Below are 24,832 nucleotides of genomic sequence, written 5' to 3'. Positions count from 1 at the left end.
TTTCTCAAACTTCAAGAAATAATGAGACAAGTATAGGGACAACTGGAAAAAGCAGCCCCTTGATGAGAAATTATTCTTACACTATGGTTCCACTCTAAGTCTTATTCTCATCCCTCCCTCCCTGAGCCCCCACAGCATACATTCCAGCTCAACTGGCCTATTCTTCACCTTTGCTCCTCTCCTTTTTATCTCTTTGCTTGAACCCTTCCCCATGCCAACAATAGTCTCCTCACCCACCCTTCTCCTTTTATTGAAATCATTCCCCTCCTTCAAAGTCAAAAGAAGAGCACCTTCCTTGAGGATCTTGCTTACACTGCTCTCTCATAGTTATGTCAGACACTTCCTTATCATCATCTTATCTCCTCAGGTTTATGTCTAACATGCCCCAGACTGATCTCACCTAGGTTATAAGCTTCTTGGGTACAAAATATGTCTGATTTCAGCATCAAGTTGGATGGGTTTAATCTATGAGTTTGGTGGGCTCAACTTTGGCTGGTATTCCATGCCCCCCACCCCAGTCACCTGGAAGCCTTCCTCTCAGGATAAAAACCTTTTCATCAACATGAGCTGTACACCATCTAATTGTGAATGGGAAGCACGGAGTCAGTCTCATATCAACAGCCACTTAGCCAATGCAGAGAATCGATGTTCCCTTGGTAACCAACTCAGCTGGACCTAGAAGATGTCTGATATCATCCTTTTCCAGGTAGAAAAATTCCTCCTTCCATCCCATCCAATCATTGGCTAGATCTGGCTGATTCTACCTCCACGACATAGTTTGCATTTATCCATCTCTTTGTATCCACTCACACAAACACCACCCAAATTTATGCCCTGGTCATTTTTCACCTGGCTTATTGCAATAGCTTTTAGCTAGTCTCCCTGCATCCAGGGTCTCCTCTCTGCAATTCATCCTCTACACAGCTACCAAATCGATATTCCTAACACTGTTTTTTTGAGACTTCAGTGGCTCCCTACACAAAATCCCTTTGACCTTTAAAGCTCTCCCCAATTTGGTTGATCCCACATTATTCCCCTCCCACAGGTTCTAGCAACAGACTATTCACTGTTCTCCACATAGGATTAGCTACCTCCCATTTGCAGGCCTTTACACAGCTCTCTGCTCAATTTCTTTCCTGTCCCCATTACTGGAATGTTCTCCAATCTCCTCTTCCTTCATCTCTTGGGAGTCCTTCTCCTGGCTCATCTGCTACCTTTTCAAAGAAGCTGTTCTTGAGTAACTGCTAAAGTTTCTTTGTGTTCATTCTGTATCTTTTTTTGTAGATTTTTTTTTTTTATCAATGTTGTATCCTCCAGGAAAATGAAAGTTTCTCAAGTGCAACATTTCTTTGGTTTTTTTTTTTTTTTGGTCTATCACCAGCATTGACTGGTTGAGCAGCTATAGGAATAGGGAGCTAGTTTCAGAGCCACGAAGGCCTGGGTTCAAATCCATCCTCTGCCATGTAACAGCAGTGGGATCCCTGGCACTCAAAAACCCTGATGTGAAACACACATGACCCTCGATGTGCCATGTTGAGAAGTTGGAGAGTTCTCTGCCTGCCCCTATTCTCCCGCTCCCTCTTGTCTTGTATTTTCCTCTTCTTTTCTTTAGACTCTCTCTCCTCTTCCCCCCTTTCCTATTTTTTCTTTCCTTCCCTTCTCCTTTCTTCTTCAGTCTCTTTCTCCTTTCTCCCCTTTTTATTTTTATAATGTCTTACTGCCACTAGTTTGAGATTTCTGGAAAACACTCTATTATAAATTTCCCCGGATTGTAACTTCTCTAGAACTCTTCAGTAAAACTGTCACTAATAGACTCCTGCCCCTTGTCTAGGGAATTCATTTCTTTGCATTACATTATGTCTTTCAGCTCTATCTCAGTCTCTGGTTTTCTGCTCAGTGAGCTCATCCAGGCTCAAGGCTTCCTCCATCATCCAAAGATGATTAGTGTGAGGGACCCCAACATGAAGCCTCCAGCCTCAACCTCCCTCAGAGCTCCAGGCCTCAATCTACAAAGGCTGATAGTCATTTCATTCACCTATAAAGACTAAACATAGAAAGTGTTTAGTTAGGTCTAGAAGAGATACAGAGACAAAGAAATCAGGATCTCATTTTGTTCTGCAAGGAACTCACACTGTTTCCTTAAGACTTAACATGTTCCAAACTGACCTCATCATACTGCCCCCCTCCCCAAATGAGCTCTCCTTTCATTTTCCTGACTGTCAGTATGACTATCATTCATTCAATTAGTCAATTCCCAAATATCTTGACCCTTTTCTATTTTGTTTTCTGTATTCATGGCATTCCCAGCCTTATAAATTTTTCCTCTTCTCCATCCCCACCCTGATCCCTGCCCTCATCTCTTCATACCTAAGTCCCTGTAACAGGCTCCTCTCTGGAGCTTCCCCACTTCAGGAATCCTCCCTAACCCCAGACTACTCTTCATCCAACCTGTACAAACTGCCAGATATTTGTTTAATCATTCTTAAACCCTGACCTCATCATGTCATTCCACTGCTTAAAACTGAAGATGCGATCAGTTGTTATCATTAATCAGCTACAGCTTGGAAGATTCTAATTAAATATGGGGTTAATTTCCTAAGGGCTCATTCACCCAAAATTTATTGAGCTTCACTAAAATCATCCTATGATTCCTTCTCATAGTATGAAAGGGATCCTGTTTTTTTAAGGTTATACCAGTAGAGTATTAGTCCTGATAATGAGACACCTTGTCCAAGGATCAGACTAGCCAGGAGCAGAAAGACTCATCACCAGTGAGTGGGGGGCCAGAAGATGAATTTTTCATCATAGCAAATCATGAGTACTATCTCCTAGAGTCTAGATTGTACTATCTATAATCTTCACTAGCAAAGGATGCAGACACAAAGAAAAATCAAGGATCTTTTGAAATACTCAAGTATATGCTGAGGGTTGTGCTTAGAGCTAGGGAAAGTACAAAGATAAGTGAAATACCATCCATACCTCTAATATCCTGACAGAGGTGATTATAAATCATATCAGGATATAATAACTGCATGAATTAAAGTGCTATGAGATCCAATTTAGGATATGATAACTGCATGAGTTAAAATGCTATGAGATCCAGTTTACAGATGAATGGATCAGGGATATCTTCTTAGAAGTGGCACTTAACTTAGAATTTGAAGAAAAGAAGGGGAGCAACAACAGATAAAAATATGGGGGAGTAGAAATTAAGAAGACCTTCAGACTTAAGGGAAGAGTAGAGGCAAAAGCATAGAGATAAAAAAGACTGGGGCATGGTTCATGATAAGGACAATCATTCTGTTTAGCTAAGTTTAAAGGATATAAAGGTAATCAGTGTGAGGTCAGACTGGGGAGACAGGATGGGATCAGATGGTGAAAGGCCTTGAGTGCCAGTTTGCAGAAAGAAGATCTATTCAACAAGAATGGAGAGCCAATGATGAATTTTAGAACGAAGGAGCAATGGTGTGTGGAATGGATTGGGAGGAGAGACGTGACAAGAAGAGGTCTCAAAGCATTATGTATTGCAGGTGATCCCTGAAACAGTTAAAAGACAAGATCAAAATATCCTGAGTTGGAGTCATCTCCTGTGATGTTCATAGTTACATTAGATAGGCCAGATGGATACCATCAGGCAACCTTGGGAGTTAACATCCTACCTTTTAACCTCCTGAACATAGTCAGCATTTCTATCAAACAGATGAGTGACTGAATCTTTGATGGCTTCATGCTTGAAGGAAGAAGCAGTTCCAAAGACTGTGACGCTGGGGATGGTTGAGCAGAGTTGAGCAACAGCCTGGCCCTGAAAATGATAAACATTACATTAGGTATGAAACATGTTAGTGCCAGCCTCCACTGCCACCTTTCACAGGTCTTGGAGCCATCATGCTCTCCCAGCCTTCAGCTTATCTAACACACTGCCTTGCTAACAAAAATCAAGCCCACAAGTATTTATCTTCCTTTTATTCCCAAGTCTGATCATATCACTGTCTGATACCAAACCACTGAATGCCTTCCCAATTCCCTCTGTATAAAAAACAAATTTCTTCTTCTTTTTCTTTTTTAGGTTTTTGCAAGGCAAATGGGGTTAAGTGGCTTGCTCAAGGCCACACAGCTAGGTAATTACTAAGTGTCTGAGGCTGGATTTGAACTCAGAGACTCCAGACTCCAGGGTCAGTGCTCTATCCACTGTACTACCTAGCTGCCCCTAAAACCAAACTTCTTATGAGACATTCAAAGCCATCTATAATTTTCCCAGCCCCATTTTACAGCTATCACCTTCAGGTGTCCCATACTCTAGTCAAACCAGATTACAAAGTATTTTGCCAACTTGGCTCACACTCTTTCCTTTCAATCAAGGGATATGCTACTGCAGGAGTTTTTCACCTTTGTTGTGTCTTGGATCCCTTAGGAAATCTAACAAAGTCTGAAAATCGCCTTCTCAGTGGGTCTCTGGTTAAGGACCCTGTTTCAGTCAAACTTAACTACTGTCATGCTTCACACTTCCTATTTTTTAAAAAAATTACTAGTCTGACAAATAAGAATATTTGTGAATCTGTATGTACATATTTTTATTTTTTTAAGGCAATGGGGTTAAGTGACTTGCCCAAGGTCACACAGCTAGACAATTAAGTGGCTGAGGATGGATTTGAACTCAAGTCCTCCTGACTCCAGGGCCAGTGCTCTATCCACTGAGTCACCTAGCTGCTCCCATATGTACATATTTTTAAAAATATTTGTTAAATTTAACACAGTAAAATGCTACTCCCTTTATCTTTGTAACAGCCATTTATACATTTCTGTTTGTGTAAAAAATTTTAATTGATGCTCTTTTCTTTTTTATAGCACTGTAACAATCCTTTCATATATTCCCCAATTACCTCTCCCTGAAAAAAAGAACCCCACCCCCATATCTCATAACAAATAGTCAAGCAAATCAAAGCAATGCCTGGACCGTATCTCATTTTGTACCCCTAGTCCATCATCTCATCAGTGCTCTTAATGTCTTCACAGTTATTTTTTTTAATATTGTAGTCACTGCATGACTCATACCTTAATTTTTTAATCTCTGTGCTTTTGTTCACTCTGATGTCTATGACTAAAATTTATTCCTTCCCCATATTTCTACCTATTGTCATTCTAACTGTCCTTGAAGGTCTAGCTCAGAAGTCAGCACCAAGATTTCATGAAGACTTTCCTGATGAAGTTATCTTTCCTTTCCTAGATCTTTTAACAGCATTTTGCTTGTCCTTCTTTTCTGGGTTAACTGAATGTTAGAATGATCTGGATCTGTTTCACATCCTCCTAATAGATCGAGTTGTGTAAAAACATGTCTGCAGTCAACTATCTCCCATAAAACCTAGCACAATATTCTGCACATATTAGGAACTAATAATGATCTATTGAATTAAATTAATATTAATTACCTGTTTTTAGTGACTAGAATTCAAGCTACTACTAAGGAATACAGGCACATGAAGAAAAGTTTATTATGAGATTTTTAAAAAATTTAAATTACCTGAGAAACATAACACTTAGAACATGTAAGATCAAGAACAAGTTCCTATAAACTCAATTTCTTAGTACTGATATGCATTTAACGACACTCTCACTGTTTCTGTCTAGGAGCTTATGTCACATCAAAGAGGAAATATTTTCATTGAAAGTGAACTGCAGAAAACAATTCTTGCTTATTGCATTAATTGTAGATCTTCATATTAGTGACAAAATCAGATAGGAAATTCAATTTCCTCATTGCTGTTAAAATCTTAGAAAATCAAAGCAGAATGTTAGAATTGAAAGAGGACCTTAGAACATACAATAAGGGAAGTTAGATATGGAAAGGCTTTCTGAACACCAAATGTCAGAGCTAGAAAGAACTGGGACAATTTAGCCTGAAAAGGAGAAGAATTAGATGAGACGTGATCTTTGTCCCCAAGTTTCTTAAAGGTTGTAAAAAGAAAAAGAGATTTGACTTTTCAGTTTTTCCCAGAGGGTAAAACTTTCTCCAGCCCTTTCATTTTACAGTTAAGAAAACAAACTTGGATTGAGGAAAGACTCACCCAAGGCTATATACAATTAGGCAGATGCAGGTGGAAATTAAACTCATGGCTCCACTGATCTTTCCACCAGCCCAAGCTGCCTCCAAAATTTGACATTCTGCATTAAGCTGGCAAAGGAGATACTTCTGACCCTTAATTAAAATTTCATTAATATGTCTTCCCCTGACTTTGAATTGAAAGTTAAAATAAAAAAATTATGAACATGAATTTGTGTCATCCTACATTTTAAGTCTCATCTCCCACTTTCTGCAAGGAACACCAGCCATACCGAACTACATGCTGTTCTTATGCATGTCCTACAGTTTCCTGCCTCCATCCTGATCATTCCAATCTAGGTAATTTCCCTGTTTTTCTGTATATATATTTGATTGCATGTTGTCCTCTCTAAAAGATGACAAGTTCATGAAGGCAGGGACTTTCTTTTGCCTCTTTTTTTATACCCCTGGTTCTCAGTATATAGTTTATTGCTCAATTACCTGCAATGCTCCCCTTGTCTCTACCTGCTGTTGATTATCCTATGGTGGTCAAAGGATATGAACAAACAATATTCAAAGGAAGATCTACAAACTATAAATGACCACATGAAAACAAGCTCCAAATCACTAGGTGTAAGGAAAATGAAAATCAAAATAATTAACAAACTTTACCTCATATATAATACAGACTGGGAAAATATGAAAAAAAGACAGAACAGTCAACTATAAGTTGTAATATTAAATGTACAATGATGATTATTCTACCTTCTTATTCTATGTTATCTTCATTTCCAAAGAGATACCTACTATTTCTCCGACTCATTGAAGTACCCCTTGCACCAAAAGAATCAAAGAGAGAGGAAAGATGGTTTAGCAAAACAAACCAACATAGCAAGTCAGCCTGGCAGTATAAGCAAGATTCTACATCACAGTCTTACACTTTTGCAGAGAAGGGAGGGAGATACATTTCTTTCCTTCTTCTTCAGGACCAAGTTTTGTGATTATGATTACACATTGCTCAGTCTCCTTTTTTATTTATTCATTTGTGTTGTAGCTATTGTGTACAGTTTTATCCTGGCTCTGATTAATATACTCTGTAGTATGCTGACACACTGCTAATGGAGCTGGATGGGTGGGATGAAATTCCACTGTTTATGATTTCAATTTGGATTTAATACAAGGAAAGTGATTGAGTTGTCAATAACCTTTGGTCCAGCAATATGACTGGACATATATCCTTCAACAATGCAAAAAGGTGGAAACAAAGGTCCAATATATATCAAAAATGTTCCTAAGAGTTCTTTGCAGTAGTAACAACTAAAAACAAATTAGTTGCCCATTACCTGGGGAATAGCTGAAAAAAATGATGGTACATGAATGAAATGGAATATTACTACTCTGAAAGAAATGGTCAATAAAAGGAATTTAGAGAAAAATACAAGATTTGTATGAAAGAGGCAAAGCAAAAAATGAGAAGAACCAAGAGAAAAATATACACAATGACTACAGGCACATAAATGAAAGAACGTGATATAAAGGAAACTGATCTTTTGAATAATAGAAAATCAATGAAAGTCCAGGAGATGAGATGATAAATTGTAATTCCTCCCTTATAAATGAGTAATGGGAACCACAAGAATAGAATATTTTGTACATTATCAGATAAGATTTCTATGTTGGATACTTAAAAACCTGATTCTAAAAGGTTACATCTCCCATTGATTATTGTCCATACTGATCTTACTCTATCTAGCCACTGGAAGTGAAAATGGTGTATTTGTACAATACCCTCTTACTTTAATCACTCCTATCACTTTCCTAATGTTATGGTCTTCAAGACTGAAGGACAACTCACAAAGGAGGGTTCAGTCTGGATCAGACTGAGAAATAAATATAAAATAAAGGCAAAAAGCATCAGTAAAAATGTATTTTAATTATTTAATAATTCCTTAAAAGTATCACTTCAAATGCCACACCTCTCATTCAAACTTCCTCTTAGGGGACGGCTAAGTGGCGTAGTGGATAAAGCACCGGCCCTGGAGTCAGGAGTACCTGGGTTCAAATCCAGTCTCAGACACTTAATAGTTACCTAGTTGTGTGGCCTTGGGCAAGCCACTTAACCCCATTTGCCTTGCAAAAAACAAAACAAAACAAACAAACAAAAAACCAAACTTCCTCTTAGCCTTGGATGAAAAAGATCTCTCCCTTACTCAATCTTTCACATTACCTCTTGGATTTTTTGATGTTACTTTCATATTGTAATTTCTGTGTTTTTTTTTAAAACAATCTCATACTATGGTTCCATTGGGACAGGAAACTTCTGGTGAGGAAACTCCCTTTGACAATTCAGATCAGCAACTATTCTGCAATATATAGTCTGTTTTAGGTTACCTGGGCTTCTGAGAGTTTAAGTGTCCTGGCAAGATCATGCAAACAGTATGTATTAGAGATGAGACTTGAAAGCAGATCTTGAAACTGATCTTCCTGAACTCTATCCACTACACCACACTGCCTTTTTTGCGTTTGTGTTTGTCAAAAATTATTAACTAGGAAATGGGTGTTCCAGAGCATGTCTCCCATTCCATATCTGAAGCAGGAACCCTTTTCAAAACATCTTCAATGAATATTCATAAAATCTCCATTGGAAAACTTTTGGTGATAGGAATTCAAGAGCTCTCCTCCATTATTGGACAATTCTACAAATGTCTTTTATCATTTCAAAATCTATTTTCACAAAACTTATCTACTGCTCTAAGTTTTTTTACCCTCTGGGGGCAAAACTAAACAATTATAACCCCTTCTTTTACATTATAACCCTTAAGATACTTGGAGACATAAATCATGTCTCACCTAATTCTACTCCTTTCTAGTCAAAACTTTCCCAATTCTTTCAACCAATGCCCCCAAGACATGGTTTCCCAGTTTTCTCATCATTCTGTTCACTATCTTCTGGACATTCTCCTGCTTTTCAGTATCTTTCTTAAAATTTAAGAATATGTGTCTGATTGGTGCCAAATACAGCAAAGTTGTGAAGCATTTCATCCCCCATATCTATATGAATATTCATATCTTTATCTACATATCTCCTCTCCTCTGGTGCTGCTGCCACTCTGGTACAAGCCCTATTGCATTAGCCTGCTGGTTGGTTTTTCTCTCAGATATTTCTTCATTTCATTCTATCTTCTACTCAAATGTCTAATCTTCTTAAAACACAGAGCTGGCCACATCACTTCTCATTCCATATATTCAAGTGGCTCCCTATCACCTTTAGGATCAAATATAAAATTCTGTTTGGTAATTAAGACCATTCACAGCCTTCTGTCTTTCAAGTCTTTTTATGCCTTATGAACTCCCCACCTCCAGCATGCTCTGTGGTTTAGTGACACTGGCTTCCTTGCTGTTTCTCAAATCAAATATTCCATCTCCAGATTTAGCATTTTCACTGATTGTTTCTTATGCCTGGAATACTATCCCCACCTTAATCTCTGCCTTATCCTAGATTCTTTCAAGTTCTAGGTAAATTGCTATTTCCTATGATAAGTCCTGACCATCTCCCCAATTTGTCCAGCATAAAGTTTGTTTGTATAGCATTATTTCCACCGACTAAAACAGAACTATCACTTCCTTCAAGGTTAATACTTATGTGGCTTAAGAGGGAATCAGTTTTTAGCACTCTAAAGTCTCTTAGCTACTAAGTCTGTCTATCTGTCTCCTTCTGTCTGTCCATCTATGTGTCTGTGTGTCTATCTGTGTGTAAAAGAATTCTTAGATTTCTTTATCCACATTTTTCTCCATTTTTGAGAATTCTAGCATTGGTTACTACTTCTAAAATTTTGTTTTTCAAATAGAAGGCAAAAAAATAAAGCAAAGTAGATTCACTTTCAGAAGACCTGGATTCAAATGTCACATCTTAGCAAACTTAGATAAATATCTTATCTTCTCTACCATCTGTTCCCTCCTTGGTAAAAAAGGCAATTTTTGGACCAAATGCTTTCTAAGCAACCTTCCAGCTCTAAATCCTTTGGTCCTATTTATACAAATTTTCTTTCTGTCCAAATGGCTCTTGTCATAATGGGAAACAGTTTTCCTAATGCAGCAAAATGGCTTGGCTTATTAAAATTGCTTCCCAGGACTGCAGAGCCTAAGTGACAGAAATATTGGACTTACAGGTTGGGAAACAAACTGATATCACTTAGGCTGTAAGGAAAAGATTTTCAAAGGCAGATATGAAGAAGGGACTGGATAGTGGGGAAATCCTGTATGACAAAACAGGAGGTGCCTTGGGAAAATTTCTGATTAAAAAATAAATTTCAAGAAAGACAAATAAAAAATGATCACTGATGGAATTATAGCTCCTGAATTCAAGGGAACATAAGAGACTATCTCATTCCACCTTCATCTGAAGCAAGAATCCCAAACAACTGATTAACAAGTGGTCATTGAACCTCTCCTAGAACTCCACCAATAACCTCTCAAATTGGTTCATTCTGTTGCTGGACCTTTCTATCAACAGCCTACATCTGCCCCTCTTGAATTTCTATATCTTGCTTCCAGTTTTGTTCCCTAGAGGTAAGCAGAAAAAGTTTACCATTCTTTCCCATAACAGACACCCAAAACTTGAAGATAGGATCATACCCCCTCCCTAAGTCTTCTATGAAGCATCACTGAGCCTGGCACATAGGAGTCTCTTAATAAATCACTGTTGACTGATCCAGGCAAAACAGGTCCAGTGAGGTGGCTCTGAGAACTGCTAGTTTATAGAAAGCTGGTAATTTCAGAAGAGCTATTAAGGCCAGTGAAATCTCCATCTAGTCCTAAAGGAGATGTTGAATTAGGAAAGTATAGTAGAGGGCTTACTGAAAGATGAGGTGAAGAGAGTCAAAAGATAGTAATTTTTAAAACAGTTCTCAGGTACACAGTGTTTCAAATTTTGCAAAGCACATCACAGACATACATAGACCTCATCTCACTTGATCCTCAAAAAGATCTTATGAAGACAAGTACCATCACCATTTTACAAAGAAGAAAACTGAGACCTGTAAAAGTCAAATGATTTGCCAAAGGTCAGCCAGCAAGAAGTGTCAGAAACTAAGATCTGAATACAAGCAAGTCTCAAGAAGGGGTATACCCTACATAGAAGGGTTGGCTAAAAATGCCCCCCTCTCTGAGAAGAATCATGGGATGAATGAAGCAGGAAGGGACTGGGTGTCCATATGGCCTTCTAGGGAAAGGTCATGGAAAATGATTCAACAGCATAAGGCAATTAGCCTATCTGTTGTGCTTGTTAGAGGGGAACTAATACCCTGGAAATGACCTGAGGTCCTTTCCCACTTAAAGAGTATGATTCTATTAACACAAAGCTCAGGAATGAACATTCATACTGCTAACCATGTGGTAATTTTACAGAACAGAACAAGCACAGTCTTGGCTTAAAATATTAACATTTTTGGTCTTCTTAATGAATTCTTTGTTGGAGTTTTTGCTTGATTTCTGAAAAGCAAATACTTTGTGCTCACTGGTGTCTTTGTTGAAAAATTTTAAATGCCTTTGATATAAAAATTGAGATTAACTGTTCATTTGAAGCTCAGGAGATGGGAATAGTTTACATTGAGTAGTGGGGAGAAAAAACCCTTTCATCATTCTTTCCCTCCATATTCTCTTGACCATGGGGGTGTGCAGATGCATTAAAGAATCATATATTAATAGTTCTAAGAGCTGGAAGGACTGGAAGCTAGAATGGACCATATGCCATTGAAGTTGGAAGGGAAGTTAGAGCATAAAATGTTGGTGCTAAAAGAATACTGAATATTAGAACTATAAGAAACTACCTAGTTCGTTCATCTTAATTTATTTGATAAGGAAACTGAGGCTCTTAGAGGGGAAATGACTTGGTCAGGATGACCTGATGAGATAGAGTTCTACTGAAACTCAGACTCCTCATTCCCTTGCTCCTTCCACTTTTACTTAAGTTCCATCCTTTGGATTATTTTGAACGGCTCTGAGGAATATCTTATTTCTTTATCACTGTCACTGGCTGCCTTATTTGGAATTCCCCATGGTCTATGAATCAGATATTATACTTTTAAAGCTTGTACAACCATATGGATCCATAGAGAAGTAAACATGAGCATATGGGTTATTAGAGCAGTTGGCTGAAATACAGATTGAGCTTGGGTCTAGACAATCTGGAAAAAAAAAGAACATCCAATAATTCAGTCGGTCATTTGTGATTCCTTTATTAACTAGCCATGTCCCACTTTGATGCCTCATCATAGTATAAAGATGAAACCCTAAAAGGCTATGTCAAGGGAGGGAAAACTCTGGCAGATTCTACCATACTGACTCAATTAGAGTGTTTTTTCCCCATGGAGCAGCCCAGCTAAGAATGGAGAGAGGCTCATTGCCAGTATCCTGACCACTTAGAGATGAATTTCTTATTCATAGCAATACGTGAAACAAAAATATAAAATAATTCTTGGTGCAATTGTAGTCCCCCTTCTGCTTCTTCAGAAGCAGTGGAAGCATGGCAGAAAAGGGAAAAGAGGTGCTAAGAATAACATAGCTTTGAGACCATTTCTTAAAATTGTTTTAGTTATTGGTACTCTAAATGTGAGACCCCTGACCAGGGACCAACAAGTAGATCTACACTTGACACTATAAACAAAACCAGAAAATAAAATAAGTTGGAGCAAAATGGAAAAGGGGATCACAGGTTTTTCTTAGATTGGCAAATAAGGGAGATGATATAAGCTAATACACTTAACACCAGCTGCAGTAAATAAGGCCATAGGAAAAATAAAGAAAAACTTGGAAAGACCTTCCAAATTAAAGCAACATATACTTTGATATATTGTTATTTTTTTTTTTTTGGTTTTTGCAAGACAACAGGGTTAAATGATTTGTCCAAGTTCACACTATTAAGTAAGCAATAAGTCTGAGGATAGATTTGAACTCAGGTCCTCCTGACTCCAAGGCCAGTGCTCTATGCACTGACCACCTAGCTGCCCCTACTCAGGTATTTCAATGCAAAGATGAGCATGAGCAGGAGACAATAAAAATGTTTGGGAAAAAATGTTGGAAAATATAGTTTAGGAGTCAGAAATGAGAAAAGGCAAAGAACTAAATACTACAGAAATGTTTCATGTCCATACATCAAGATTTTTGTCTTTGAAAAAGAATTCAAGAGGCACTAGACATGGTGAAGACTAATCATACAAATGAAATTAATTATATTTTAGCTGGCAAGAAATGACATTACTTTTGTATGGATAATTACTAAATCATCTATACACTATCATATCACTGGCTTGTTAAAGATCAAAATTAATAAAAATTAAAAGGGGGAAGTAGTTATGTAATTAGAATATATAACTCTACTATGACCTATGTAAATAACTTATTGAAACAAAAAAATGATTTAACTGGAGGTCAGAAATTGATACTAGTTATAAATTTTTTTTTAAATTACTGCTGCAAATCAGTTGCAATACTGAAGAATTCAAAAGATCCTAGGAATGGTTCAAATAGTAAATACTATCCTTGCCAAGGTGAGCTAATAGCAACCAAGAGTAACACTGGTTTTAGAATATAAACTCATTTATAAAAGAAATATGATGGAAGTATTGCCTCATAGAATAGTAGAGTCACAAGTTTGATAAAAGTTTACTGAGAAACCTAAGTAAGTAAAATCATGCCCAGGGCATTTCAAGATGAAAGTGGAAGCAGTATTAACAACAAAAAGATATGCAAAAATTTTTATAAGAAATTCTTTTGAACATCAAGGATGATGGACCCATCATAATTTAGAGTCTAATTTTACAGTTACCAATGGGCTGAGTCAAGTTAGCAAGAATTTGTAAGGGAATGGACACATATGAAAGCAAAGATGGGGAAAACAGCCAAACTAGATACAGGCAATTCATGCTAGAAGTGACACAATATTTGAGGCATCGAGAGATGTACTTTCCAGACTTCTGAAAGAGAACAATCTAAAAGTATGAAAAAAATCTAAGCTTTATTACACCCAAAAAATGTGACTGAAAATATTAATGGCTAACTTTTATACCTACTTTCCCATGTAAGTAAAAATTTTATGAGCACAACCTATGATATCTTTGGTCATGGTATAAGAAAGGCATAGGAAGACTTTCATATCTAATATTCCAAAGTTGACCACATCTTTTACAAACACAAGGTTTGATTACAAGGTATTTACAAAATATGAAATCCCTCTGCGTTTGACTATAAAATTATGACTAAAAATTATGTGATTCATTAGAGCAAAACAAATCTTACAGGTTTTCCCAACATGTTGCTTTTCATACATATGTCAACAATAAATATGGTACTTTGAAAGATTTCATAAAAGCAATATTTATTTCATTAACCCTCTGATTATGACTTAAGAAAAACATAAAACAGGAGATGTATGCTTGCTAAGTCATGGCAAAGGTACAACACAGTCAAAATGGAAGTGCGATTCCTATGGAGCAAGGTCTTCCAGATGCTCTTATTTACAGAGGATATTGTGATGATTACACATCAGAACTTTTCAGAGTTTTGTAATGATCAATTGTTCTTTTTGCTTCCCCATCCCCAAGTTAGAGTTTCAACTGCAGTATCTCCAGCAAGAAAAAAAAAATACACTAATTTAACAAAGCTAGCTAAACCTCCAAATCAGGGGCAGGGAACAGCCAGCTCATGGACTATATACAGCCTGTAAAATCATTTGGTCTGGTGCTGCCATGGTAATTGCAGGTGGGACTCAAAATTCAATAAATTTAGTCAAATTTTTAGGGATGAATTAATTAAATGTTTGATCAAATATAGCAGGCTAATTTTTAAGTTGATAATTTTGTGTGGTTTGTGAATGATGTTATAAATACTCAAATGGCCCTTGGCAGAAAAAATGTTCCCCATCTCTGCAGTGATAGGGGATCCCAAATTGTACAAAACATTAGCTTGGGTTTTGACTCCCCTTTCTGGGTTTGCCTGTTGAGCAACACTCCTACTAAAACTATTTACTGTTGACTATTTGTGTGATCAGGAAGCAGTTTGTATGAAAATGACTTAGGGAAGGTCAATGTTAAAAGGAACTGTCTGTTCCAAATGTACCAAAATACTCAGAGCAGTACTTTTTGCAGTAGCAAAGATCTGGAAGCAAAATACATTTCCAGTGATTGGGGAATAGCTAAGTAAGTTGTGAATGTAATGAATGAAAACACATTTACTGAGCAATTGCTAGGTGCCAGATGCTGTCTTAAGGACTGGAGATATGACAAACACAATTCCTGTTCTCAAGAATTTCCACAAAATAAAGTAAGCAGAACCAGGAAAACACACATGTTAGCTACAACAATATAAATGGAAATTGAATGCTGCAAAATTCTAACTACCAAACTTGGCCCCAAAGAAAAACTGTAAAAACTTATCTCCTCCCTTATTTGCACAAGTGGGAGAAATGGGTGTAGAACAAGACCTGTAATGTCAAATTTAGTTGGTATATTGGTTATTCTGTTGAACATTTTCTCCCTTTTTAAAAATTCTTTCTTATACAGAATATAACTTGGTGGTGGGAAAGATAGATTTCTAAACCATAAGCCAGGGAGTCACAATTTCAAATTAGACCTTGGATACTTACTAATTGTGTGACCCTAGATAAGTCACATAACTATTTGCCTTAGTTTCCTAAAATGTAAAATGAGAATGATAGCATCTCTCTATTTGTGAGGATCAGATGAAACACTATCTGAAAAGCACTAGGACAATGACTGTCACAAAACAGACCATAGAGCAATGCTTATTTCCTTCCTTCAGCTAGTGAGTAAGAGCTACAGAGAAGTTGTCTAACCCAGGAAGTTGGAAAAATCTGCATTTAAATCCTGATTCTAATTTTCCTTGCTGGGTGACCCTAGGGAGGCCACTACATCCCTGTAAGTTTCTATTGTCTGGCTTCCCTGGACTACCCTCAGGGCCCAGACGAGCTTTTTCCTGGTTTCCTTAATGCCAGTGCCTCCCTACTAAGATTCTCTCCGCCCTCATTAGACTGGGAGCTCCTTGAGAGCAGGGGCTGCTTTTTGTCTTTGTGATCCCAGTGCTAGGTGGTGCAGTGGATGGAGCATTGGTCTCAGAGGCAGGAAGATGGGAGTTCCAATCCAGTCTCAGACATTTACTAGGTGTGTGACCTTGGGCAAGTCACTTAACTCTGATTACCTCACATCCAGGACCAACTTCAGTTGGCTTGATTCATCTTTGGCCACTGGACCCAGATGGCTGTGGAGGAGACAGTGAGGCTGGTGACTTAGCATAGCCCTCACTCACTCAAATCCAATTCACATGCATGCCATGACATCGCCTCCCTGATGCCATGGTCTTTTTCAAGAATGAAGAACATTATTATGATCCCCCAGTGCTGAACACTAGCACAATGTGTGGTAGATGGCAAACATTTAACAAATTCTTGTTGCCTTGACTATCAGTCCATAAAATGGTGATAATATTTGCATCATATACCTCAAAGGATTGTCATAATGAAAATGTTTTTTTTTATTTTTGTAAGACAATGGGGTTAAGTGGCTTGCCCAAGGCCACACAGCTAGGTAATTATTAAGTGTCTGAGGCCAGACTTGAACTCAGGTACTCCTGACTCCAGGGCTGGTGCTCCATCCACTGCACCACCTAGCCGCCCTGATGAAAATGTTTTGTAAGCTAGACAACTAGATAGAATTCAAATCTGCTCTCAGACACTTAGTTGTATAACTCTGAGCAAGCCACTTACCCTGTTTGCCTCAGTTTCCTCATCTGTAAAATGAGCCAGAGAAGGAAATAGCAAGCCACTCTAATACCTTTGTCAAGAAAGCCTCAAATGTGGTCACAAGAGTCAGACATTGAAAAATGACCGAACAACATAAAAGTTAAAGCATTATAAAGATGTGAGCTATGATTATTTCTCTTTCAGAAGAAACATTGTACAAGATGGTGCACATTCAAAGGAAGTTCAAACAGCTAAACAGGCTGCTATGCTCTGTGAGGACTAGCTGAAGAAACTGGAAAGGCTTAGCCAAAAGAAGAGAATACTGGAGATCTGGGGATGGAATGACTGCTATCTTCAAAGACTGAAGGACTGTTGCAGAAGAAGGATTAGACTTTTCTGCTTTAGCTCTGATGGGCAATGAGTAGCAATTGGAGAAAGGCAGATTAGGGCTTAATGTAAAGATATAGTTCTAATAACCAGAGATACTTCAAAGTGAATTGGACTGCCCCCCCAAAAAGCAGTAAATCTCTAAGCAGAAGTTAGATTATCATTTGCTGGGGTTACCGTAGAGGGAACTATATGCTTAAATTGGGCTAGATGTCCTCTGAAGTCCTTTGGGGCTCTAAATTTCTGTGATTTAATTGTAACAAGATTTTATGCTCTAATTAAGCCACTCAATGCATAATCTACATTCTCAAAGGCTTAAAGGAAGCTGTTCCATCTCAAATTCATAGATCGTATTTGTCTATGAAAAGGACTCATCATTTGCTGAAGTATGAATAAATACATTCCTTCTTTACAATATGATAGGGTCTAAAAGTTGATGACATTATGCAGAAAGGGAAACTCAAAGATTTTTTAATATAAGGAAACTAGAAGTTTGTTTATAACAGTTCAATTCTGTTGAACAAACATTTGTTAAACATCTATTCTCTGCTCAGAGCTGACAAATATGAAAATATGAATAAGGACTAGTCGCTGCTCTCAAGGGGTTCCCATTAATGTAAGGGAGATATCCATAGATAACTAGTTTACCCACGGGTAACATGATTAAAAAAGTGTCAGAAGAACCAGAAGAACATTGTACAACTAACAGTAACATGAGGGTGATGGTAAACCTTAATGGACTTGCTCATTTCATCAGTGCAACAATCAGGCACAATTCTGGGGTATCTGCAATGGAGAATATCATCTGTATCCAGAGAAAGAATTGTGGAGTTTGAACAAAGACCAAAGACCATTATCTTTAATTTAAAAAAAGAACACCTTATCTTATCATGTAATTTTGCTATCTCTTATACTTTATGTTTCTTCCTTAAGGATATCATTTCTCTGTCATCACATTCAACTTAGATCAATGTATCACATGAAAACAATGTAAAGACTAACAGACTGCCTTCTGTGGGAGGTGGGGGGGAGGAAAGCAAGATTAGAGGGAAAATGATAAAATTCAAAATAAATAAAATCTTTCTTTAAAAAAACAAGTTGGTAGAGTTGAGAATCCAAGTCAAATCTTTTGACTCCAAATCCAATGCTTTTTCTACTACACTATGCTACCCCTCATTGATCCAAGTCTTCCTCTGGTGGGAAGAAGGCAGGCAAGTCAATAATAGAAACTGAATAAAGACTCCATAAGAATTAAGATGCCAAAGTAGAATGCATCTCCCTAAGTTCAGTCTCTATAGCAGTCATCTTAACAGGTTGGAGCCAGACATAATATTTTCTAGGATCTTTGGAATTTCTCTACAGAGACTCCATTCTGCTGCCATAGTACATGCTAAGAAAATTATTAAAGTTGCTCAATATAGGGGCAGCTAGGTGGCGTAGTGGATAAAGCACCGGCCCTGGAGTCAGGAGTACCTGGGTTCAAATCCAGTCTCAGACACTTAATAATTACCTAGCTATGTGGCCTTGGGCAAGCCACTTAACCCTGTTTGCCTTGCAAAAAAAAAAAAACCCTAAAAAAAAAAGTTGCTCAATATATAATGCACAATTTAGAATTAATAACAGGTGACATATATGCAGCATTTTCAAGTAAAAAAACCCCTCATATTTCCCAATAAACCCATCTTACTTTTAAACTTCCCAATTTCTGTCCTAGGGCATCATAATCCTTCCAGTTTCTAGTCATCTTCAATTTAGCCCTCAAATCAAATCAAACCAGTTGCCAAATCTTGTTATTTCTATTTCCATAACATCTTTTGCACCTTGGGTTTTTCTCTGCCATCATACAACCACTCTCTGAGTTTAGGTCTTAATCAGTTCTCACTTGGGCTATTGTACTAGCCTCTAAATTGGTTTCCCTGACTCAAAAATCTCCCAAGTCCAATTTTCTTAAAGTGCTGGTATGTCCATGCTATCCCCCAACTCAATAAACTTAAATGGTTCCCTATTGCTTTTAGAATCAACACAAACAGCATTGGCATTTAAAGCACTTTATAACCTGGACTCTTTCTATCTTTTGAGTGTTCTGACATCTTACCCTTCATCTCATATTTTATGAGTCAGTTATACTGGCCTTACCTGCTGTTCCTCATATATGATGCTCCATCTCTCATCTCTGTTGACTTTGTATTTACTGTCCCTCATGCCTAGAATTCTTTTCCTTCCCATCTTAACTTTTTGGAATCCCTGGTTTCCTTTAAGGCTCAGACCAAGCTCACATCTTAAATGAGGTCTTTCATGGTTTTCCCCACCTCATTCTCTCCCTACAGCATACAAGTGTACACACACACACACACACACACACACACACTCAATTGGGTTGTTTCAGTTGTGTCTGGCTCTTTGTGATTCCAATTAGGGTTTTTCTGGCAAAGATACTGAAATATTTTGCCATTTGCTTTCCTACTCATTTTACAGATGGGGAACTGAGACAAACAGGATTAAGTGACTTGCCTAGGTTCACACAGCTAATAAGGGTCTGAGGTCAGATTTGAACTCAAGAAGATAAGTCATCCTGATTCCAGGTTCAGCACTCTACCCCTCCTACCAAGCTACCTCTAGAATGGTGGAATAAACTGCAGAATAGGAATTTAATAGAAGATTGTCATCCAGTAAGAAATTATGGCCATGAGGAATTCAAAGAAACATAGAAAGATTTCTGTGAGGTGATGATGAGGAAAGTAGCAGAACTAGGAAAATAATAGACAAAACTACAATTTTTTTTTAAATCACTAAAAGGAATTCAGATGCAGAATAATTGAAAGTCAATAATAATTCTGGAGATTAGATAATGAAAGATCCCTCCCTCCTGATGGCAGCTATGGGAGCAGAATGTTGCTTATGTCACTGAAGGCTACCATATTCATGGTTTTTGCTTAGCAATTGGTTACAAGGGGTTTCAATGGGGGAAGAGAGGCATTCTATAAAGAAAAAAACCTGTAAGACAGAAAACAAGAAGTGAAAAGAAAGTAAACCTATAGATAATCATTACTGAAAGCCTTGGACAAAAGAAAAATCAAGGTAAAATTCCATAAAGGTTTTATAGATACCCTATATGTCCAGAAAACTTTCTTAAGCCTAGGGAATAGCATGATTCTCATAGTCTTTAAAAATGAAAAAATAAATGGTTGACTTGACTGCAGGTCTGTCTGTCACTTGGGTGGGGCAGAGAGCAGTGTAATTAAAATGCTTAGAAAAGTCTGACATTTAAAAGGAACTGAGCTGATTTTCTCAGTCAGCAACTAAAACATAGCTCATTACTCTTTACATCACAAGCCCAGTAAATATCTCCCTAAATCCATGACACTAATGTATGGTTCCCTCTATTATTAATGAGGGGTGTGACAGAGAGGTTTCATTCTGTTTAATTTTTTAGTAGTTTTCATTCCTCCAGTCCCCAGCTGCTGGGCCCAGGAATGGAGGTGCTGACCAGGCAGGCTTCATGTAAGCACATTTTGGTAAGGTCAGGCTGATGAGCCAGAAGTGGGGACATTTGGTTCTCTCTTCTCCCCTCCTGCCCCCAAGGAACACCACTCACATACCTTCCACTGTAATCTCTTTCTTTGCCCCTGCCTCACAGACCTTCCATTGCTCTCTCTCTCTCTCTCTCTCTCTTTCTTTAAATTTATTTTTTATTTATTCTAGGGAATGGAATTAAGTGACTTGCCCAAGGTCGAACAGCTAGGCAATTATTAAGTGTCTGAGGCCACATTTGAATAGGGATCCTCCTGACTCCAGGGCCTGTGCTCTATCCACTGTGCCACCAAGCTGCCCCTCCCACCATTGCTATCTCTTTCCTTGCTCCTCTCACACACCTTCCCTGGAGATCTTTCTTTATTCCCGTCTCACATGAAGAGGTGGTTCTTGCCAAGACAAAAGCTTTTACATGCAAAGAGGATTCCATTTCATCCTGTTTTCTCCAGCTAGCATTCCTCCTCTCATCCTTCAATGTCTCCTTGTCTACTGGTTGCTTCCCTATTGTAAAAACCTTCACTTGATCCTTTCATCCTACTATTGTTCCTCATCTATGATTTCCTGGAAAAGGGCATCTACAATGGATTCTTCCACTTGCTTTCCTTTTACTCTTTTCCTTAATTCTCTGTGGTCTGGCTTTTAACATCAGTCAACAGAAACAGTTCTCTCTAATGTTACAAATGATCTCTTAATCACCAAATCAAATGGTTTTTTTTCTCAATCCTCATATTTCTTGTCCTCTCTGCAGCCTTTGCCAGGGTTAATTGTCCACTTCTGGATACTCACTCCTCTCTTTTTATTCTTCATGTCACTCTTCTACTCTCTCTTGATTCTTGCCCTACTTATCAGTTCCTTTAAGAAGGATCTTCATCTAAGTCACAAATGTCTCCTGAAAGCTCTGTTCAGAGCTCTCTTCTCTTTTCTCTCTCTATACTGTTTTGCTTGGTGACAATGCATGGAATAACAGGAAAAAAAAATTCACTCAGAAGGTGCCAACAATAAAACATTTAATAAGGGTAATTCTGAGAGGCACCTAGATAGCAAAGTAGATGGACTTGGAATTAAGATGATCTGAATTTGAATTCCAACTCAGATATCTACTAGCTGTGTGATCCAGGTAAGTCAATTCACTTCTCTCAGGTTCAGTTTCCTCATTTTTAAAAATGTGGATAATACTAGCACTGACCTTTCAGGATTATTATGAAGATGTAATGAGATAACATCTATGAAGTGCTTTGCAAAACTTTAAAGCCCAGCCTATACAAATGCTAACTATTATTACAATTATAAATCAAAAGATCACAGTTTCTTTTTTTTTTTTAGTTTTTTTTTGCAAGGCAAAAGGGGTTAAGTGGCTTGCCCAAGGCCACACTGCTAGGTAATTAATAAGTGTCTGAGACTGGATTTGAACCCAGGTACTCCTGACTCCAGGGCCAGTGCTTTATCCACTAAGCCACCTAGCCACCTCCACAGTTTCACAGATCTAAACCTGGAAGGAGTTTCAAAGTTCACATAATTTAAGCCCTTTATTTAATAGATGGAGACATTAAAATCCATGGAAGCTAAGTGACCTGGAGGGAAACATTATAGGTTGATAAATCCCAAATTCAGATTTGTCACATATGAAAGAAATAATCATTATATAATTTCTCCAAGTTGTCTACAGTTCTTTGATTCAGTTTTCTAGCAACAAATGTCCATGTCCTAAAAAAAAGCCATGTTACCTACTGAGAAATAATGCCCTATAGTCATCTGTCACAGAGGGAATGCTTTCAATTAAGTCCTTCTAGGACAGGGGGTATCTCTTGTCAGAGAGGAAATGCTTTCAATTAAGTCCTTATAGAACAGGGGACATTTCTTCTCAAGCTACTTTTCTCTGTGTTTCTCACATAAATGTTACCTTTCTGCCCCTTTCAGTAAACAGAAAAATACCCATCAGAAAGGGTAGTACTTTATACAAAACTTGGGTAAACTGACACTGAATAAAGAAAGTAGAATTAGAAGGAAAATACAGACAATGATAATGCAAATAACAAAAACATTAAAAGACAATGGAATTCAGATTAAAAGCAATGCCCAACTCTTGGCTACAGATACTCATTTGGATGAAGAAACATACTTCCTTCTTGCTAGAGATGGGATAGATTAGTGAGAAGTAGTGGGCAAGGATCTCAATCATATTTTAATAGGGGTAATTCTGAGAGGCACCTAGATGGAAAGTGGATGGATTTGGGAATTAGGATGATCTGAATTTGAATCCTAACCTCAGATACCTACTAGCTTTGTGGTCCTGGGTAAATCAATTCACTTCTCTCAGTTTTGTTTTGTTTTTTTATAATGGAGTGTAATTTTTGTGTGGGAAATTATTGGGAAGCAAAATGGTGAAAAAAATTCTTAAAAGATTTAAAATGTTTTTAAAAAATCTAATGTTCAAAAATGGAATGGGGAAGACATTGTTTATTGACTATTGGCTGAGAAAAAACCTGGGGTCTCAGTGATTTTAAATTAAATAACTCAATACTGTCATACAACAGTCAAAAATTTTAATGTAATCCTAGAGGACATGAATAGAAGAAAAGTAGACCAAGTAAAGGACATGACCAGAACTGGTCTTGCAAGAAGGAGATCAATAGTGTGGAACACTATGATATGCTGAAGGAACTGGGGGTGTGTGGCTTGGAGAAGAGAAGATTTAGAGTGAACAGGATCTCTGTCTTCATGAATTTAAAGCGCTATCAAACAGTTTTACTTCACCCTAGAGGGAAAAACTAAGAGTGATGATGGGTGGAACATGGAAGGAGAAAGATTCCAGTTCAATATAAGCAGCACTTCTGCTTATTGAGCTGTCCATAAGTGAAATGGGATGGTGAGTTCCCCTTTAATGGAAATCTTCAAATAGAGAATGGATGACTGAATCTCTGGCAGGCTAATGAAGAAATTCCTATTCAGGAACAAATTGGACTAGATTGCTTCGGAGGCCCCTTAACATCTCACAATCCTATAACTTTATAAAATTTAGGGGGTATTAATGACTTTACATGAATCACCAATATAATGGACCATTTCTTATAAAACACGGGAGTACTCATCAGGAACAGCTTTCTGGGATTGATTCAGTATATTAATCCTTTAAAGAATTACACTCTAGATCACCACAGAAATATTAACTTCACTTGAACTATATATCATGTACTTTTCTTTCAACCAAATACCTCTACAAACAGATGGTTTCATGGATTTTAATTGCATTTAATTCATCAAAATTTGAAGGTTACCTGATATATTCAAATCCATATACTATCTCTTTTTATGATCCTGGGAAGGTGTTATTTCTTCCTCTCTGAGTCTCAGTTTTCTTCTTGGTAAGATGAATTCTCTTCCAGCTTGGACATACTATTTTCTTAGAATCTTTCCAGTTCAGTCATTCCATTCAATTCCATAGTTATTTCTATTCTATGCTAGGCATTGTGCTGCACAGACATAAAAAAGTAAAACCAAAGCAGTCCCTGACTTCAAATGCTTACATATTCCTGGAGGAGTATAAAATATATAGAGATAAGTAAGAACAAGGGAGGGAAGTTTAGAGTCAGAAAGATTGATCTTCTAGAATTCAAATCTGACTTAGGACATTTACTATCAGTGTGACCCTGGGAAAAGTCACTTAAATCTTGTTTGCTTCAGTTTCCTCATCTGCAAAGTGAGCTGGAGAGGAAAAAGGCAAACCACACTAGTATTTTTGCCAAGAAAATCCCATATGGTATCATGAGACATTGAAATAACTAAAACAACTAAACAACAACAAAAAAAGGAAATCAAAGGAGTGAAGGAACATAATAGTTGGAAGAGAGAAAAGGTCATCGATGAGTTATAAATCCCAAAGTAAGACAGGAATTATGAAAGGCAGAAATAGAGAAATAAATACTAGGGACGAGTATAAGGCTGTAAATATATGGGGGGGGCTGTTTATGCATGCCTACATTACTAAATATAGTGTTTTAGTCAATGGTCTCTCATTTTAAAGTCCTACTATTTGCCAGACACTGCACTAAACCCTGAGGATATAAACTCCTCCCAACCCCCCCCAAAAAAAAACCAAACCAAAAACCAAAACTTTCAAGGAGTTC

At 37.6% G+C, this 24,832-nt stretch overlaps 1 protein-coding gene across 1 annotated transcript in view; it reads right to left on the bottom strand.

Annotated features, from left to right (window-relative positions):
• The window catches only part of VAT1L (vesicle amine transport 1 like), a 120,096-nt gene that overhangs the window by 71,105 nt on the left and 24,159 nt on the right, over positions 1 to 24,832 (bottom strand). Inside the window, exon 4 of the mRNA XM_074203689.1 lies at positions 3,660 to 3,802. Within this exon, the coding sequence (XP_074059790.1) occupies positions 3,660 to 3,802 (143 nt within the window). The remainder of the gene's footprint in view (positions 1 to 3,659; positions 3,803 to 24,832) is intronic.

The sequence above is a fragment of the Macrotis lagotis genome, chromosome 1 (assembly GCF_037893015.1).
Source record: "Macrotis lagotis isolate mMagLag1 chromosome 1, bilby.v1.9.chrom.fasta, whole genome shotgun sequence".
In the NCBI taxonomy this organism is placed as follows: domain Eukaryota; kingdom Metazoa; phylum Chordata; class Mammalia; order Peramelemorphia; family Peramelidae; genus Macrotis; species Macrotis lagotis.
Note: the sequence above shows the minus strand (reverse complement) of the source record. Positions and strands in the feature narration are given on the sequence as shown.